Source organism: Pelodiscus sinensis, chromosome 15 (assembly GCF_052426305.1).
Source record: "Pelodiscus sinensis isolate ZL-2025 chromosome 15, ASM5242630v1, whole genome shotgun sequence".
Lineage (NCBI taxonomy): Eukaryota > Metazoa > Chordata > Testudines > Trionychidae > Pelodiscus > Pelodiscus sinensis.
Genome location: NC_143066.1, coordinates 29,822,135 through 29,839,727, shown reverse-complemented (window position 1 = coordinate 29,839,727; position 17,593 = coordinate 29,822,135). Strand labels below are relative to the sequence as shown.

The 17,593-nt window shown below is 42.8% G+C and overlaps 1 protein-coding gene across 8 annotated transcripts in view; it reads left to right on the top strand.

Moving 5' to 3' along the window:
- The window catches only part of MAD1L1 (mitotic arrest deficient 1 like 1), a 749,374-nt gene that overhangs the window by 613,969 nt on the left and 117,812 nt on the right, over window positions 1-17,593 (top strand). The window contains exon 18 of one of the 8 annotated variants that reach the window (XM_014581068.3): window positions 14,222-14,338. The exons of the other annotated variants lie outside the window; for them this stretch is intronic. Within the exon in view, the coding sequence (XP_014436554.3) occupies window positions 14,222-14,323 (102 nt within the window). The 3' untranslated portion in view covers window positions 14,324-14,338. Of the gene's footprint in view, window positions 1-14,221; window positions 14,339-17,593 lie in introns of those variants that run through there. 8 annotated transcript variants of the gene reach the window in all.

Genomic DNA, 17,593 nt, shown 5'->3' with positions numbered 1-17,593 from the left:
TACTTTGTGTGATTGGCTCACTTGAGAGGAAGGGAGATGACTCCAAGACGAAGAGTTTGGGGAATACAAAGACCTCATTACAGAACACATGAAGTGGTTGTTTTTAAAAAGCAGCTTTTGATGCCTGCTTCTCATTTTCCCTGGTGCTGTTGTGAATTTGCAAAACATGCAGAGCCGTGTCACTAAACCCTAACCCCGCTGTTTCATTCACAGTTCTTTATGTACAAAGCCTCAAATGAAAAAGAAGGAAACTTTGATTTAGGAAACTCAGAGTTCTCTGATACCAATGTATCTCAGCAGATTGTCAGCTCAGCTGCAAATTCCCTGACTATTTCTCATTTCATTAAGGACTCCTTTGGGGGAATATGCTGAATTGGAGCTGTTCTGGTAGCCCTTCAAGTCCTACACTGAAGGAAGTGAGCAAGAGTTTGTTATTAACATATAGGGGAGGACACCAAGGTCTGTGTGAAAGCTTTAATTCTGATTTGTCACCACCTTGATATTGCTCAATTATTATTGTTTATTCCAACTTCACTTAACCACGCAGCTCTGACTGAACATATGTTGTTTAGGGAATATTTTTATTCACAAGAATAAAAAGAGTAAGTAATGAATAAAGAGAAAGTGCATGTTAATTTCTCCTAAAAATGGAGGTTAGAGGGAATAAGCTCCAATATGTCCCAGCAACAGTACATTGGAGATAATATGCCAAGACAGCAAAACAGGCCCAGCCTGTATAAAGAACAGCTATTTGGTTTTCATTATCCATTGGTCCCTGCCTAAAACAAGGAGAGCAAGAAGAGCGGATTCTACCATCCTAGAGTAGTATCGCAGCAAACCGCTCTTCTTGTGCCTAAAGGTCCTAAAACCAGGATAGCCAGCTCCTGCAGAATAACCTCAAGGTAGTGGCTCCTACAACATCCTTTCGTTCTTGCTGCTGATATAGAATAAGTTAGAATTGGATGGCAAGGTTTCTGGTTAGTTTTCCCAAGACCAGCCAGCTTAGCAGGGATGAATAATAGCATGTAAGGAGTGGAATCAGAACAAGAGTGTAAGTTCTGGGGAGTTCCTAATCACTGGAAGAGCCATACCATTTCAAGGAACATGAATAGGAGCCCAGAACTCCTGTGTTTTGTTGGGCACTCTTACTGCTGCATTGACTTGTAGTTTCTAAAGATCTAGAGTACATTGCTTAAACCAGCCTGTAGAGTAGACTTTGAATTCTGCACTTGGAAAAGGGCTCCATTTAACCCAAGCCTCAAAACCTGTCACCCATTATATGGCTTGTATGAACTTGAGCCTGTCTGAAAGACAGTGTCCCCGGAGGCCTTTCACTTACCAGGATTACCCTGCACTTCCTTTTTTCTGCACCCATCTGAAGAAAAGCAAAAATCCCAAATAGAGCTCTCCTCCATTACGCCATTGCATTTTCTGCTTTGCTTGCAGGCATCTCCAATTTATTCCATGCCAATTTATTCTTCAGTTTATTCCATGCTGAGGATGGTTGAAAGCATACCGAGTATTCATTCATGGCACGCCTCAAGATTTGATGTACTTCCCAGCATGGGGATCATAGGCACAATGTACCATGCTTTCTCTTCAGATTCATTCAGAGTGGTTGTGTGTAGTATGGACCTGTTCATCTTTGTATCTTTGACATGATGCTGTATATGCTATTAAGCACAGAACGCAGGTGTGGACTGAAAACCAATGGAAAGTGTTTGTGGCTGTGGATGTTGATTGCTATAATAGTAACACGAATCCCAAGCTACGTTACTGTCCACCACTCTGTGAAATTTCTTTGTTACAAATATTTGTAAAAGATCTGAGTAAAGAATTTGGAGCTCACTTGTAACAGAAATCATTATCAGAAAATGCAATTTAGGTTGATTTAATACTTGTACTTTGGAATTACAGAAAAACTAACCCATTCCCATATATCTTTCATTTCACTGGCTCATACATGAATCAATCCAAAATGCATTTACAAAGGATCTGCATTCAGTAATTCTTTTGGTCTGAGTGTGATAAGTGATTTCTCTTTTGACACTGTTTGGACCTTGTGTTTCATAAGCAGAATTGAGTACACTACCTCTTGTTTGTCAACTGCATGAGAGCATCTTTCAGGCAAGTAATTCAAAGACTTATTTCTTGTCAAGTCTGTTTGTATAACCATCTTACTGAAAACATCTACTTCCTTCCTCCTTCTTAGGGAAAATAGGATTGCTGAGAGCTAATGAAGGCCTCAGACTTTTATATAAGTCCCAGGGCTAAACTTTGGGATTGTCACCAGTTACTATTTAAAGAAGATGAGCCTGCCTGTGTTTGGGGGGACTAAGTCAGAATGTACCAAACAATGGTTTACACAACATAAACTGCTCCTAGTCTGTAGTAAATGTCAGTGGAAATAAAGCATTTGAGTAGTAGAGGTAGCACTTTTATATGTAACTGATGATCTTAAGTCTGTTTGAACTTGCTCAGAGGAACTGCCATTAATATCAACTTCAAAGTGAGGGATTTGTCAACCTTTGAAATTGGTCCTTAATATTTTATTTTATAGTTGTCACTGAATGTGGTCAGGAAAGCTGGTCTAGGTCTGGAGGGGGAACCTCTGCGCAGATATTAACATGATGGTAAGAAGTGGTATCACTGTGTGCAAAATGGAAATGCAATGCACCTGCACTCATGTAGTCCATACCTGATGTGGTGAGTTCTGGTGAGGCTATGTTTAATAAGCATTTCTTCTCACATCTTCTGCAAAACATGGTCTTTATCCTGAAGCTATAACAAACCTTCAGTAGAGGTAGGTTGCAAGGGAGTCCTATTTGCTACTGTTAAAGCTTTGATGCTTTTGAAAGTCAGAGTTAAGATGCCACTTTACAGTCACGGCGAGGAGCAAGACAGCTGTCCTTTGTTGTACTTCATATAAGGTTGTTACATCTCCTTTTAGATCTCTTATGCAGGGAATTTTATCACATTGCACAGGGAAAGCAGGGGAGATGTCCTTGGCTTTTGGCAGGAGAGTTGCTGAAGCCCGAAGATGTTTTTCTTTGTGTAATTCCATTAGTGTGATGACAGTTTGGTGTTGGAACAGAAAAAGATCCGATGAAAGGACCACTCTGTAAGCGGGAATGACAGACAGAATGGAAACAGTAACTAGCAAGGTAATAGACTGTGATGGATCTATAATCTCTGAAGCTGCTGTAAGCAATAAATTCCTAAATAGTGTCCTTTCAGCCTTAACCTATTTATTTGCAAAGTGCTAAATTTAATTTTCCTTAGTCTGCAGGAAAGCAGCATCCCAGGAATAAACCTTTCGCCCAGCCAACAGCCTATGCCAAGCTGCTTGTTCCAACATTTCCATTTCCTCTTGCATCTGCGCAGAGCAGCATGGCTGTTTCCTCATTTTAATGCGTGTTTGAGTAGCACATAATTGAGGTTAACCTTAATATAAGGTACGATGTTTTCTGCTCTGGGCTCCCTTCAGAAGAGAGGGAGAATAGCCACTAACACAGTGTGCAGTCTCAGTAGAGACCTGAAGTGAATGAGAGAGTAAATTACCCTGTCCTGCAGACGGCATTGCTGGCCATGTTGGAACTATGTGAGAAAGCTAGTATTGCCATTACTGATGCTGGATCTGTGCTGTGGCTAGAGGACCAGAGCATGGAAAGCTGTCAACCCAGAATCTCTGTAGAGTGCTAAACATAACTAAACGACCACCTATTCTGGATTTTTTGAAAAGCCAACAATTTCAGGAGAAAGTGGAGAGTGCTCCAAGCTAGGCAACCAGCACTCTGCACATTTCCACCTTAAAGCATCGTTAGTCAAGGTCCGGTGTGTTCCCACTGCTATGTGGTGTTGCAGCAGGTGCTGTGCTGCTGATATCACATACAACACGGTAAAGCTGGCGGCATCAGGACCAGCCAGGTCCTTGTTTCCTCCAAAAATTCTCCATTGTCTTGAAAGCTGTTTGACAGACCTACATATTTAAACATTGCTGTTCCAGTCTTGTCTACTTAGAGATTTTGTGCCTGACAAACAAGGTGTAAGCCTACAGTAACCTTGCTTGCTGCATCCTAAATGGCCCTTTGGCATCTGCTGCTCAGAAGTACATCAAAGCACACTAGAAACTTTTAGTGCATGGTAGTATGATCCACGTGGCATTCAAACCTGCTTGTGGAAGGTAAGTTTTAGGTTGTGTTGAATGCTGCTCTTCTGGGTACAGTGGGGATTCAGTTCTTACTCCTTCAGTCATTTGAGTGTTTAAAATGTCTTTTCAGCTCATTTAAAAATAATAATAAAAACAAAAACATCACTTACCCCACCAGCGCTGGGGTTGGATGACAGAGATGTCCTGCTGTTGGAGTCACTGAGCTCTAGCATTCCTCCCAGTAGCTAGCATAGGCTGGATGGAGACATTTCAAACTTCCCGAGTTTGGATAACTGGCAGTCTTCTCTGTGCTCAAGCCATACTAGGGTTTTCATTCTGCTTGACCCATACTAGGGTTTTAACTCAAACAGATGTTTAAATTTTTGAAGAGGACAATGGGAAAGACAGTCTTTTCTTTCTGTTTTCTTTCTGATACTTTTTTAGCCTCTTAGGAAAGAGAATCAAGTCTCATCTGGTTATTCCTCTGTCTACATTTGGAAAACTCCTCTGAGCTTCTAGGTTCTCCAGGCCTTTGGGAGCTTTGAGAGATTTTTTTTTCTCTGAAGTTTGTTTTAAACAAAAGTAACAATGTCAATTATTAGGGAATCCACTATAGGTGACCAATCATAATTCCTCAGTCTGTTCATTCTTCTGATACAGGACTAAGGAGCATACAGAATTATGTGACCAATCTAAGGATGTTAACTAGTGGTTAATTGACTAGTCAAGTAGTTGATGGAATTTCTATCGACTAGTCGATAGGCACTTCCGCATTCCATCTTTGAAATGTAAAAGGGGGAGGAATCGACTAGTTGACTGACTATCAATAAGCATTTACTTATCAGATAGTCAACTAGTCTTTAACACCCTTAGACCAATCACAACTCCTCCAGATCCTGGGGGATGCCCCCTGATGTTGATACTCAAATCCCACCAGAGCCTTTACTTTGGGTGTGAAAAAGTTACCAGCCTATCTAATGGATGCTATGTGATCTTTGCCATCCCTCCTAGTCATTGATGAGTCTATTAGCTGGTAGGAATATACTCTGAGACTAAAGGCCATTTCAGTCTCTTCATACCATGTAGTGCTCTCATCAGTTTTAAAATATGGTGTCATGGAAAATTTCACTTGTTGCACTGAAATTCTTTAGGCCTAAAATCAGGTTGAAAATGGGTACATAAGAACGGCCATACTGGGTCAGAACAAAGGTACATCTAGCTGAGTGTCCTGTCTTCTGACAGTGGCCGATGCCAGATGCCCCAATGGGAGTGAACAGAACAGGGAATCATCAAGTAATCCCTCTCCTGTCATCCATTTCCTGCCTCTGACAAAGGCAAAGGACACCATTCCTACTCATCCTGGCTAATAGGCATTGATGGACCTAATGTCCATGAATTTATCTAGTTCTTTCTGTAAGTAAGATCTATAATGTGCTCAATAATTTTCCCTTGTCTACTGCACTGTGTAAACAGCCATAAGCGGTCATGCCTAGGATGACTGAAAGTTATTCGTTTCTATGCAAAATCAAAGGTTGATGGGGAAGCATAAGTGAAATAGTTTCTCCCATAAAAATAAAACTTGATTAACTTAAAAACACAATTCCTCTACCAGATCTTTCCCTTTTGAGTTAGATTTGTAAGGGAGCCTTCACATGCAAATAGCTAATTGGGCAATATGCCAGAGGGCCGGAAAATGCAAAGATGTGTCTAGCATTTACCTGAGCTGCTTCCATCTCTTTGGGACTGAAATTATAATAGAATTAATTTTTCAAAAGCCAACATTTAAATTTGTCCCCCCAGCTGACATTAATAATGAATACAAGGAAGAGAAACACTACAATAAAGAAAGGCGTGGGAAAATTTAGTTGTAGGGTCATAATTCTTTTTTAAGATTTAAAACGATAATGAATATCTTGAAACTCATCATCTCTCCACTTATCAGCCTGCAGATCTCTCCCATCTTTTACCCAAGTCTGTCCCATGCTTTGTCCAGTGAGGAGTCGGTTTTGTTTCCATGCAATACATCTTTCTATTATATTTTTTCCCTTGCTTCTGCCTGTATTAATTCCCCCTCCTCCACCCACAGTAAATAGGCAAGACCTGAGTAGGCTGGAGCGTCTCTTTTGTGTACACACAATCCCAACCCTCATCTCTAAAGCATCCCTTGAAGTGTTGCGGGGGCTTCAGTGCATGTGTCAGATCTGTGCCGACAAACTGCTCTCAGTGCCTAGTGAAAAACGGCAGACTGCCTGTTCACCTGCTCCATCAGCTTTAAGGGGACAAGCTCTGAAAGGCAGCCAAGATTGCAAGTCTTTCTGCTCCATTGCTGGCTGCTTCCCTTCCCTCACAAAGGGAGGTGTGTGGATTTTGTTTTAATTAAAGGTATGATATGCCAGCAGATTAATTGGAAATTAAAGTGATTTTTCTGCTGTATCATTGGAATAGGCTTATGCCAGGCTGCCACTGAGGGGACCTGGGAGTTCTCCCTTTAACGGATTGCAGGCAATTTGCCGGTGGACAGTTATCTTATACATAATGGATGCTCTCACAAATTTCCCCAATTCTCAGCCAGCACAGGTGGTCTTTATTTTACCATCCAGAACAAATCAGGAACAGCCGGGCTTTTCCATTAACAGATGATGTGCAAAGAAGGGCAATTACTCATACTATTCCTCAAATGAAACAAAAAACAGGACTATGTAGCACTTTAAAGACTAACAAGATGGTTTATTAGGTGATGAGCTTTCGTGGGCCAGACCCACTTCCTCAGATCAAATAGTGGAAGAAAATTGTCATAACCAAGTATACCAAAGGATACAATTTAAAAAAATGAACATATATGTTCATTTTAAATTTTATTTTAATTGTATCCTTTGGTATATGTGGTTGTGACAATTTTCTTCCACCATTTGATCTGAGGAAGTGGGTGTGGCCCACGAAAGCTCATCACCTAATAAACCATCTTGTTAGTCTTTAAAGTGCTACATAGTCCTGTTTTTTGTTTCAGTTACACCAGACTAACACGGCTACATTTCTATCACTATTCCTCAAATGGACATTTAAGACTTTCCGTGATTATGGATTAAGGATTTTTTTTTATTTTGAGTTCTTCAGAAACCATTCTTTACTGTCTTGTGGTTCCTATAACATAATCCTGCCTGTAAATTGTTAACACAGGCATTCAAAGATGGGTAGACATGTTTTCACAAGTAGGAGACATCCTTGAGGTTATACAGGAGAACTGGTAATAGCATATGCTCACCAGGGTAAAACATGGGACAGGTACAACATGGTGACAGAAAATCACCAAGGCCTTTTATGCTGGCCAGCAAATAGCATAGCAAATGCATGATCCCTAGCACCATTATTCTAATCTTCAGAAATGAGGATATGGTTCGGTGGATTGTCCTTGCTAAACAGTAACTATATTAGAAAAGAAATCCTCTCCCAGAAGTCCGTGAATGGTGCAGCGCCTCATACAGGCCCTCTGCACAGGGTGGAATTTCGCCCTGGACGCAGATGGAAATAGCTTCAAATGTGCCCTCTGTCAAGTGCCTTTTGCCCGTCTTGGCTTCTCTCTGTTAGAAGTGAAAGCTTGATTGCAAAAGGATCAAGGTGAAACTTCCTATCTGCAGGAAGTTTCTGTGGCTGTCAACCACCACGTTCAGATGGAGGCTGGGGATTGGTCCAAGAACCTTTTCCGCAGGTCTGTATTTAGCAACTAAAGATGTCTTCCACTCAGTGAGAAGAAAACACAATTACTAACCTAACAATTTGGCTCAGTGGGGTGGAAGCTTGTCTTACCAGTTTCTTACTGCTGTCCATTTCCAGTAGCTTTTCTAGGCAAGTGAAGTCCAAACTAGGGCTTTTCATTTTAATGACTTCAAATAAGCATTCACTGCTTCTTGGAAAGCACAGACCCAAAACACACATACTAAAGGGTGCACATTAGCTCTCCAATATAAAAAGGAGAATGAACTGGCTCTCTGAGAAGTGCTGTGTGCCCTACCTTCTCAGCTGGGTTCTTGCTGTGAGTAATATGTAGCAATGCTGTTGTCTCAGAAGCTGTGTTCCCAGTTCGGCATTGACAGAAGTATATGTATTTTCATATTGTTTATTAGTCATTTTGTCTTATAATTTAGCTGTGTGCTTTACAGACTACAGAGAGGTTTCAGGAGAATGTTATTTGAGATAATTTTGGGGCAGAGGCAGGAAGGGGATGGTTAGAAATAGCTGAATGTTTGTTTCCAGTTCAGCAAGTTTTACAGTTGTGTGCTGTGATAATTGAAGGTTTGCTCTTACATCCTACAAGTTTGTGCTGGAGGAGAGAACATGGTCTGCCTGTCCCCAGCCATGGACTTTTGCAAAGTCTCTTGCTGCCCCTATGAGAAGGAGATCAGACAAGGGAGGCCATTACAAAGAAAAAGAGAGGAATATTAATGACAGCTTAGCACAACCTGCATATTTTCAAAGTAATACATGTTTTGCAAGGAAGAGATGCTGCTCTCTGAGGCCATGGAGGAGATGAAGGTTCTGGACTTGTCTGACACATCCCAGGTGAAGTTCTGTAGTAAAACCCAGGTGCTTTGTTGGTATGTGTAAGAAAAAACTGCCCAAAAGAATTTTTCAAAGGAAAAGTGTCTTCTCTCCCAACATCCCCAGCCCTAGCTTTGCTGTGACCAAGTCCAAGACCCACTCAAGGGACTGAAAAACAAACCAACAGCTCCAAAATAATGAGGCCCATTCTGTTGCAGTCTGTGTAATGAGTGAAAACATGCTAAAACTAAAGGAAAATTTAGCTACCAGAGCTGACTGTTACAGATGTCCCAGGCTTTATCAGTGGAGCTCAAAATTCTTAGGAGTTAGTTACCCTTGGGGACAAAATTCTTAGGCATGGCATTTACCGTCAGACAGTACTATGCCTTCTTTCTGAGGATGAAATTCCTATCTCCTCAGAGAGTCAACACAAGACATGGACACCATAATAGTCTTCTTTGAGATAGCTTAAGCAAAGGATGAATTAAGGAGTACTTAACTGAATTTCACCTACGGTCATACATATGGGCCCTGCTAGTGTTTTGAACTTAATACGAAAAACAAATACAGTAAACTTCTGATAATCCGGCACCTTTAGGATCCAGGGGGTGCCGGACTATCAGATATGCCGGACTATCGGAAGGGGGGGCTATGAGGGGTCTGGGTTGGGGGGGGAATGCCACCCCAGACCCCTCATAGCCCCCCCTTCCAATAGTCCGGCTCTGCCACAGGCGTCCCCAATTAAGCCGCTGCTGGTCAGTTTCACAACCAAACATCTTTGTTTTTGGAATCTACTATCCTGGAGGTCTAGAAGAGCCAGATTTCAGCAAGCATCCAAGAGTGCTGTATGGGATTTTGACTTGGGCTGTGTCTACACTAGGAAGGTTTGGTGACAAAAGTGCTGCAATATGCAAAAATGAAAACCGGTTTTAATGGACAGGAGGAGTGCTGACCAGCACCCAGTGACAAAGGGGTTAAATTCAGGTAACTAGCAAAGGTGTTGACCAGGGGGCCATGAGAACCAATCGAGATAGAGGGTTGAAATTTGAATAGGATATAGGTTCCCTGTGTGCTTTCTGTATGTGGGAGAGATAAACCAGGAGTTGAGAGACAGAGAATGATTTAAACCCAGAGAGGACTACCATGTCTCCAAGGAATTCAGGGCATGGGAGCAGACTAAACAAAGAGAAAATTAGAAGTAAGTAAAAGAGGAGAGTGAATACAGTTGCGTTCAGGGTAACTTTTCTTTTTGTGGTTTGGTTTGAATTGCTCTGTGTAAGTCTATGCCTCCCCTCCCCAATTACCATCTAAGCATTGTTCCTAGAGATTTCCTTTGTGTTTTAATTTGTGTTCCTTAGTTGCTCTGTAACATCTAGCAACCAAGTACGCTTTATCAAGTTTATCTTTTGTTTTGCAATAAAAATACAGCCGCTCTCAGAGTTACGAACAAGTTACGGACCAACACTTGGTCCGTAACTCGTTCGTAACTCTGAGAGCGACACTTGGTCCGTAACTCGAACTGTTCGTAACTCGGATCCCATAGAGTTACATGGCAACCGCGCTGTTCATAAACGCAGATCACCATTCGTAACTCGGATCCGCATTTATGACCGCTTTGGTCGTAAGTGCAGATGGTCGTAAGTGGAGATGGCCGTAAGTCGGGGAGCAGCTGTAACTTTTTTAAGATAATGATTTGATTCTTGTGTCCTGGAAGGTCTGTCTGCATGTATCTGTGCGCCTCAGACTAAGGGGGTCAGCTACCAGGGACTGCAGCTTGTGTTTTTCTTTTTTTCAAGCTCTTTTGGGGGCAAAAGAGCTTGGGGTACTCCTGGAGATGATTTCAAATGTTCACCCCAGGTTTTTAGGGATAGAAAAGCACTTGATGGCAGTGATTCCCCAAAATCTGTGTATTGTGATTCTGGGGGGAAGTTTTTTGTAACCATTGCCTGTACAGGCAAAGTTTTGAACCTCTCTTGTGGGCCCTCACCTTCTGCACTCAGAGTGCCAGAGTGGGGAACAGCTCTGACACCGGTCAAACTGGTTTTTCTGCCTCCCATTGTTGGCATTTTGTGGCCACATTGCTGGCTCCACTGTCAACAGCTAGAGCAAAGCAATCTGGCTAAGCATCCCACAGTGCAGTGTTGTGGGAAGGCAGAATTGATCCCTGCGCTGCTTAGGATTCCCTCCTAGCTCTGTGAGCTCTCCGTGCTGAGGAATGTCAAAGTAGCACAGCAGTCTCTCCAGCTCTACCCTTGCAGCAGCAGTCTGCCTGCTGCTGTTTTCCTACCAGGGCAGAACAGAAGCATTCCAATGATTTGCTTTTTTTGTTTGTTCCCCAAACAAAGCAGCTCACTCAGCTGCCAGATTTTTCCTAGAGCTTTGAAAGGGGAGGGGTTTATGCCTGCAGAGCAGCACAGATCAAAACACTGAGCAGAAGCATCAGGGCAGGCATTGTGGGATACTGGTGGAGTCAGTTCTGTCCACAAAACAAACAGTTGAGTATGTTAGGGAAATTCCCAAACCTGAACCATTCTTTTGAGGTGACAAATCTGAAGAATTGTCCCAGATTGAGGTGTCATTAGAGGAGGTTTTGGAACAAATTGATAAACTTTACAGTAACAAGTTACCAAGACCAGATGACATTCACCCAAGAGTTCTGAAAAAACTCAAATGTGAAATTGTGGAAATATTAACTGGTTTGTAACCTCTCTTTTTTATCTTCTGCACCTAATGAGATGCCAATATTTAAAAAGACTCTAGAGTTGATTCTGACGTTAGACCGGTAAGTCTAACGTCAGTACCAGACAAATTAGTTGAAACTATAGTAAAGAATAAAATCATCAGACACATAGATGAACATAATTTGTTGGAGGAAAGTCAACATGGTATTTGTAAGGGAAATCATGCCTTACTAATCCACTAGAGTTCTTTGAGGGGGTCAACAAACATGTGGACAAGGGGGATCCACAAGATATAGTGAACTTAGATTTAAAGAAAGCTTTTGTCAAGGTCCTTCACCAAAGTCTCTTAAGTAAAGTAAATTGTAATGGGATAAGAGGGAAGATCCTCTCATGGATTGATAACTGGTTAAAAGACAGGAAACAAAGGGTAGGAATAAATGGTAATTTTTCAGAATGGAGAGAGCTAACTAGTGATGTCCCTTAAGGATCGGTACTAAGACCAATCCTATTCAACCTATTTATAAATGATCTAGAGAAAGGGGTAAACACTGAGGTGGCAAAGTTTCCAGACGATACTAAGCTGCTCAAGATAGTGAAGACCAAAGCAGACTCTGAAGAACTTCAAAAAGATCTCACCAAACTAAGGCTATGTCTAGACTGCAGGCTTCTTTCAGAAGAAGTTTTTCCAGAACAGATCTTCTGGAAAAGCTTCTTCCAAAAGAGAGCGTCTGCACTTCAAAAGGGCATCGAAACAGCAATCTGTTTTTTTGAAAGATAGCATCCACACCAAATGGACACTATCTTGCATTTCAGCTGTGATTACTATGGACGGAGTGGCTGCCAGGGCACCTGTGCTTTTTTCCTCTTTCCTCTTCTTTCAAAAGAACCCTCTCTTCCCCGTCCACACACACCTTTTTCCGAAAGAGCTCTTTCGGAAAAAGGCTTCTTCCTCATAGAATAAGGATTACCAATGTCTGAAAAAGCCCTCTGTTCTTTCAATTTTCTTTTAGAAGAACACAATTGCAGTGTGGACATAATTGAAGTTTTTTTTCAGAAAAACAGCCATTTTTCCAAAAAAACTCTGTAGTATAGACATACCCTAAGGCTGTGTCTACACTGGCCACTTATTCCAGAAAATCAGCCGCTTTTCCGGAATAACTTGCCAGCTGTCTACACTGGCCCCTTGAATTTCCGGAAAAGCACTGACGATCTACTGTAAAATCATCAGTGCTTTTCCGGAAAAACTATGCTGCTCCCGTTCAGGCAAAAGTCCTTTTCCGGAAAATTGTTCCGGAAAAGGGCCAGTGTAGACAGTACAGATTTCTTTTCCGCAAAAAAGCCCCGATCGCAAAAATGATGATCGGGGCTTTTTTGTGGAAAAGCGTATCTACATTGGCACGGACGCTTTTCCAGAAAAAGTGTTTTTCTGGAAAAGCATCCTGCCAATGTAGACACGCTTTTTCCGGAAATACATATAATGGAAAACTGTTCCATTTCAAGCATTTCTGGAAAAGGGTGCCAGTGTAGACATAGCCTGTGTGATTAGGCAACAAAATGGCAAATGAAATTTAATGTTGATAAATGTAAAGTAATGCACATTGAAAACAATAATGCCAACTATATGGGGACTAATTTAGCTCTAACTACTCGAGAGAGATTTTGAAGTTGTGTATAGTTTTCTGAAAACATCCATCCAATGTGCAGCAGCAGTCAAAAAAGCAAATGGAATGTTAGAAATCATTTACAAAGGGATAGAGACAGAAAAGGTTCAGAAAAGGTCAACAAAAATTATTAGGGGTTTGGAATGGGTCCCATATGAAGAGAGATTTAAAAGACTTGGAATTTTCAACTTAGAAAAGAGGAGACTAAGGGGGGATATGATATATGTCTATAAAATCATGATTGGTATGGAAAAAGTGCATAGGGAAAAGTTATTTACTTGTTCCCATAACATAAGAACTAGGGGGTCACCAAATGAAATTAATAAGTAGGAGGTTTAAAATACACAAAAGGAAGTTTTTCTTTACACAGCGCATGGTCAACCTGTGTAACTCCTTGCCAGAGGAGGTTGTAAAGACCAGGACTTTAACAGGGTTCAAGAAGAACTCGATAAATTCATGGAGGCTAGGTCCATCAATGGCTATTGGCCATTGGATGAGTAGAAATGGTGTCCCTAGTCTGTTTGTCAGAGGCTGCGAATGAGTAGCAGGGGAGGGGTTACTTGATAATTCCCTGTTCTGTTCACTCCCTCTAGGGCCTCTGGCATTGCCACTGTCAGAGGACAGGGTACTGGGTAGGTGGACCTTTGGTCTGACCCAGTATGGCCGTTCTTATGTACAGTGGCAGTGTTAGTACTACCCGTTATAGGGAGCTCTGTAGTTCATGTGAGATTGTTCAGATAACTACTGAATAAACCATCCAAACGAGGGAGCATGAAGGAGACAGTTGAATGTAGTGAGTGGAATATTGAAAGAGTGACAGAGAAGAATAGAGACACTTCGATGGTCTGAGAATGGAGAAGAGCTGAGAGGAGAAAGTGAGAGAGACAGAAACCAGGCAAAAGAAGAGAGGGAATCTGAAGAGGAAGGAAAAATGTAAAATGGAAATGAGAAAAGGGAAAGAGAAGCAAGGGAAGGTCTGGTACAGTATATAGGTCAATGAGATGTGTTTTTATCCATGTTCTTTTGTACATTTGATTGTATCTCTCTGGCAAGCACTGCGCAGCTGTGTTAATGAGACAGTGGCAGCAGGAAGTGATAGCAAGGATGATGTTGCTCATGGGGGACTTGAATGAAATTGCTGTTGTCACTGTTGGATGCATGACTAAATAAACAATATATTGCTCTGTATCCAGACTTGCTGCAGTCTTGCAGAGTCACTTCACTACAGGGTCTTAAGGCACATCCCGAGAGCTCTGAGGCATTATCTGTGGAACACTTACGGAGTCTGTCACTGAGGTCAGTAAAGCTGCTAATTGTTGATCTATTCACATTTTCACATAGTCTGTCTCCCAGGCTGAGAGTTGATTCAGATATCTTTCTGGGACAGTGGTCCTAGAGGCTTTATTTAATTGGTACTCTGCAGCTTCCCTCCAAAAGATTTGTTATTGCTAGCTCATCTTCCACGAGTGGGAATCAGCAGTGGCAATTTCTCAAAGGAAAAAGAAAGTTTACTTACCTGTGATTGGAACACATTTCCTCCTCAGATCCATTCTCCTTACTTTCTCACTTCATTGGAATCTGGCAGTTTTTGCTGTGCCTTTAATCATAGGCATGTGCTTCCCATCTATGCTGAAATACAAAAATCTCATTGGAGAGGTGGACACTCTTATCCCTGCAGATGTTTCCAGGTAGGGTCCACTGAAGCATTCCAAAGAGATCGGCGTGATTTAGCCTAACCAGAACCAATTTTCCTTTCCATCCACAAGATTTTCTGCATTTCATGGGGCTCCATATTCATTTTCCCTTTCTTTTCCGTGTTCATTGAATAATACTGTTCAATTTTCAACAGTGTGGCTTGCACAAGAGTCTTCAGGTTACTGAACTGAACCTTAATAATCACTAGAGAAAGCCAACGGTACGGGATGTTCACAAAGTCCCCTGAAACTGCCCTTCTCTAGAGTATGACTCAGAGAAGCAGAATGCTGAGATTCCTGTATCTCTGCACATTTTGAATTATTATTGATGGCAGGGGAAGGATTCTATGGAAATAAACACACTGGCTACCGGCAGGAATCTAAAGTGTGGTGGATTATCCACTGAGCTCGCAACAAGGTGTACAATAAGGGTTTATTTTAAGGACTGTTTCTCCTGTCTTCAGCATGTCTCCCCCAGGTCACACTCCATCCCTTGATTGCAGTTTAATCTCACACATTACTCTGTGGCTGTAACCTCCTCTCCCTGTCTCCATGGCTAGGCAGTAGAGAACCAGCAGCCAATTTGTGTCCAGAATGAAGGTTGTGACCCTCTCAGTTTTCCTTTGTTCTGATAGGCTGCTGGATGTCAAAGGAAATAGACTGGCAACTTTGTACTAGTTGATAGAAACAAAGAAATTTCTGATCTCCAAATTGCCTGCTTAGATGTTTTGTTTTCCTGTGGGTATAGATACAGTTTTCAACAAGGATGGAGAGGGGTTTAAAGTCTGTTGGATTTGTCTGCCTTCAAGGAAATGGGGGAAGGACTGTGGTGTTTTCATGCATGTTTTGGAAGTGAAGCTAGAGCAATTCTGTATTCTCTAGTGTGAATGAGCTAAGTATACGGAGTGGTGTCTCTTGCTCTTCCGAGAGAGTGAGCGGTACCCAGTGGTGCTGAGCAATTTACTGTGCAGTAACCCATACTTCTGCCCACTTTCCTCATCTGCCACATGCACGTCGTCATTTTGTCTCTGATGGCTTTAAGGTGTAAAACTGCAACTGCTGTTTGGAAGCTTCCATGATGGGGTGAGTCAAGGCAAATAAAAGTTTTACAAGCCAAAGCACCTGCCTCACCTGCTGCAGGAACTCATCGGAACCGTTTAGAATTGCCCAGCAAAAGGGACATTGCCAGAGTAGAACTAGGTCAGGTGTCCCCCAACCAGTCAATCACAAGGCTCTGACAATCCATCTCCATCTCAGTCCCACACCATCTTCCCCCATCCGCTTTGTTTTCCAGTAGCAGATGTTGCTTTAGCAAAGGATGGGATGCTGTCAGTAATCTCTGCTGTTTTGCTGGATGCCTTCTAGGAAGGGGTTTTTTTCCTTTGAAAGGTGTTGAGTAGGGTGTGGGCTGGGCTGGGCTCACCGCTTTGAATTTCTGCCAGGTTCCCTCCTCTGATCTTGAAGAGGAGTCAGCAGAAAACTGACTGGGCAGGAGCTGTTTGCAGCACAGAACAAATTCCAGCAATGTCCAGTGGGTCAGGATGCTTCCTTTCCTCAGAAGAGAGTACATGGGGGGATCCCCTGCAGCCCTCCAGATCCTTGTAGTTTGCCTAGCTGCAGCAGCGGGCAGAGCGTGGGAAGGAACTACCAGGAACTGGGCTATACTAACTTCAGACAGAGGAGGAAAAGTGCCTGTGCCTTTCCAAAAAATCCAATCACTTCCTGGGGTGCTCAACAAGGAGAGTGTAGGATTGGGATGGTTATTACACAAACACCTGGTGAGCTGTCTGTGGGACCATCACAACCCGTGTTTTTATCAGCATCTCTCAGCAAAATAAGCTATATCGGCAAATCCCATATTTGCCTCCCTTCCACTCCCAGCCTCTGCCTATACCTCTGTTCCACATGATCCCTGCTTTCTTTCCACACCCACTACTCACCTCATCTGCTCTTCATCATCTCTTTCCTCTTCCCTAGGAGCCTGGTTCCCCGTCTCGCACTCCCCACAGTCTACCTTCCCTTTCCTGACCCTCCTGTCCCTCTAAATTCCCCCTTTCCATTCAAAGCTTCAGCAGAGGAAGTTTCCCTGTGAAATTGATTTGGGCTTCTTTAAAATGCAGTGTGTGTTGGGGTTTCTTTTTCCTGCAGAGGAGTGGCAGGCACAATGTTCTCTGAATCTCCCCCAGCATGACAAACCAGGAACATCCTCCTGTCTCCTTTCATGGAGCCCCAGCAGAGAACAGCACTGGGATGCTAGCGACCACAAAGCGGTGTCAGAGCAGTTCACATTTCTCCAGCAGTGAGAGGGGCCATTGTAATGACAATGCAGAGCGAGCAAGGGGCTGGGCAGCCAGGTTCAGCTGAGCTCCTTTGGGCACTAGAAGACTTGCTGATTTCACAGACAACTTTGTCATTTGCTAGAAGTGCCTTCTCCTCCTGCACTGCCTTTGGGTTACTGCTGCCCCTTCCCCAGACTCTTGGCTCTTCTGTCTCCTGCTGCCTCTTATCCACTTATCCCTCAGTTTTTCATACTCTAATTTTCAACCTTCCTCTGCTGCCTCCACCCCGGCCCTTTCACCCTTTTGCGGTAACTCCCTCCCACTCTTTGGCATCCCCACCATCAATTCGCGGCCTCCTGCTGCTACCACCACCCCCAGCCACAGCCTCCTCCCTCCCAAATGCCCTGTGATCTGGTTCAGGAGTGCTGTGGGGAGGGGTCTAATTGGTATCTCATGAGAAAGGTTTGGTTCAGCTACTGTGGCAAGTGGTAGATCTGGCCAGCAAGAAGGTATTTCACTGAGTAGGCCTCAGGTAGGGAGGGGAGGCTGCTTGTACTGATTGTCCCTGTGCATTTTGCAGGGAGTTTTGGGG